General features: G+C 56.4%; 1 protein-coding gene across 2 annotated transcripts in view; it reads left to right on the top strand.

Annotated features, from left to right (window-relative positions):
• Window positions 1-401, top strand: part of LOC119591893 (glutamate receptor ionotropic, NMDA 2B-like) — a 182298-nt gene that overhangs the window by 135355 nt on the left and 46542 nt on the right. For both annotated transcript variants that reach the window (XM_037940640.1, XM_037940642.1), the window contains exon 12: window positions 194-341. In XM_037940640.1, coding sequence (XP_037796568.1) covers window positions 194-341 — 148 coding nt within the window. The remainder of the gene's footprint in view (window positions 1-193; window positions 342-401) is intronic.

The following is a 401-nucleotide window of genomic DNA, read 5'->3' on the forward strand; positions in this document are numbered from 1 at the left end:
CGCGCGCGTGCGTGTGCCTGCTTCTTGCTTGCTCAATATTTCCATTCCGTAGCTTCTCTTGAGCTTAACCTTTTACCAAAGCATCGCAATCTGTTTTTTTTTTCTGGCTTTGTTTCCTAATAGTTTTCCAACTACATTCTGGTAAGTCTCTGAAGTCCATCTGCGTCCGCTCACGCCCCTCCCTCCCCTGCAGCGTCAACGTGACCTGGGCGATGCGCAACTCCAGCTACTACCGCTGCTGCTCCGGCTTCTGCATCGACCTGCTGGTCAAGTTCTCGCAGGACCTCGGCTTCTCTTACGACTTCTTCCGGGTGGAGGACGGCATCTGGGGCGCCATTGTGGTAAGGGAGGCTGCGGCGGCGCCCCGTCTGGGCTGGGGGTGCGCTGTGTTTAGCTTACGC

The sequence above is a fragment of the Penaeus monodon genome, chromosome 29, assembly GCF_015228065.2.
Source record: "Penaeus monodon isolate SGIC_2016 chromosome 29, NSTDA_Pmon_1, whole genome shotgun sequence".
In the NCBI taxonomy this organism is placed as follows: domain Eukaryota; kingdom Metazoa; phylum Arthropoda; class Malacostraca; order Decapoda; family Penaeidae; genus Penaeus; species Penaeus monodon.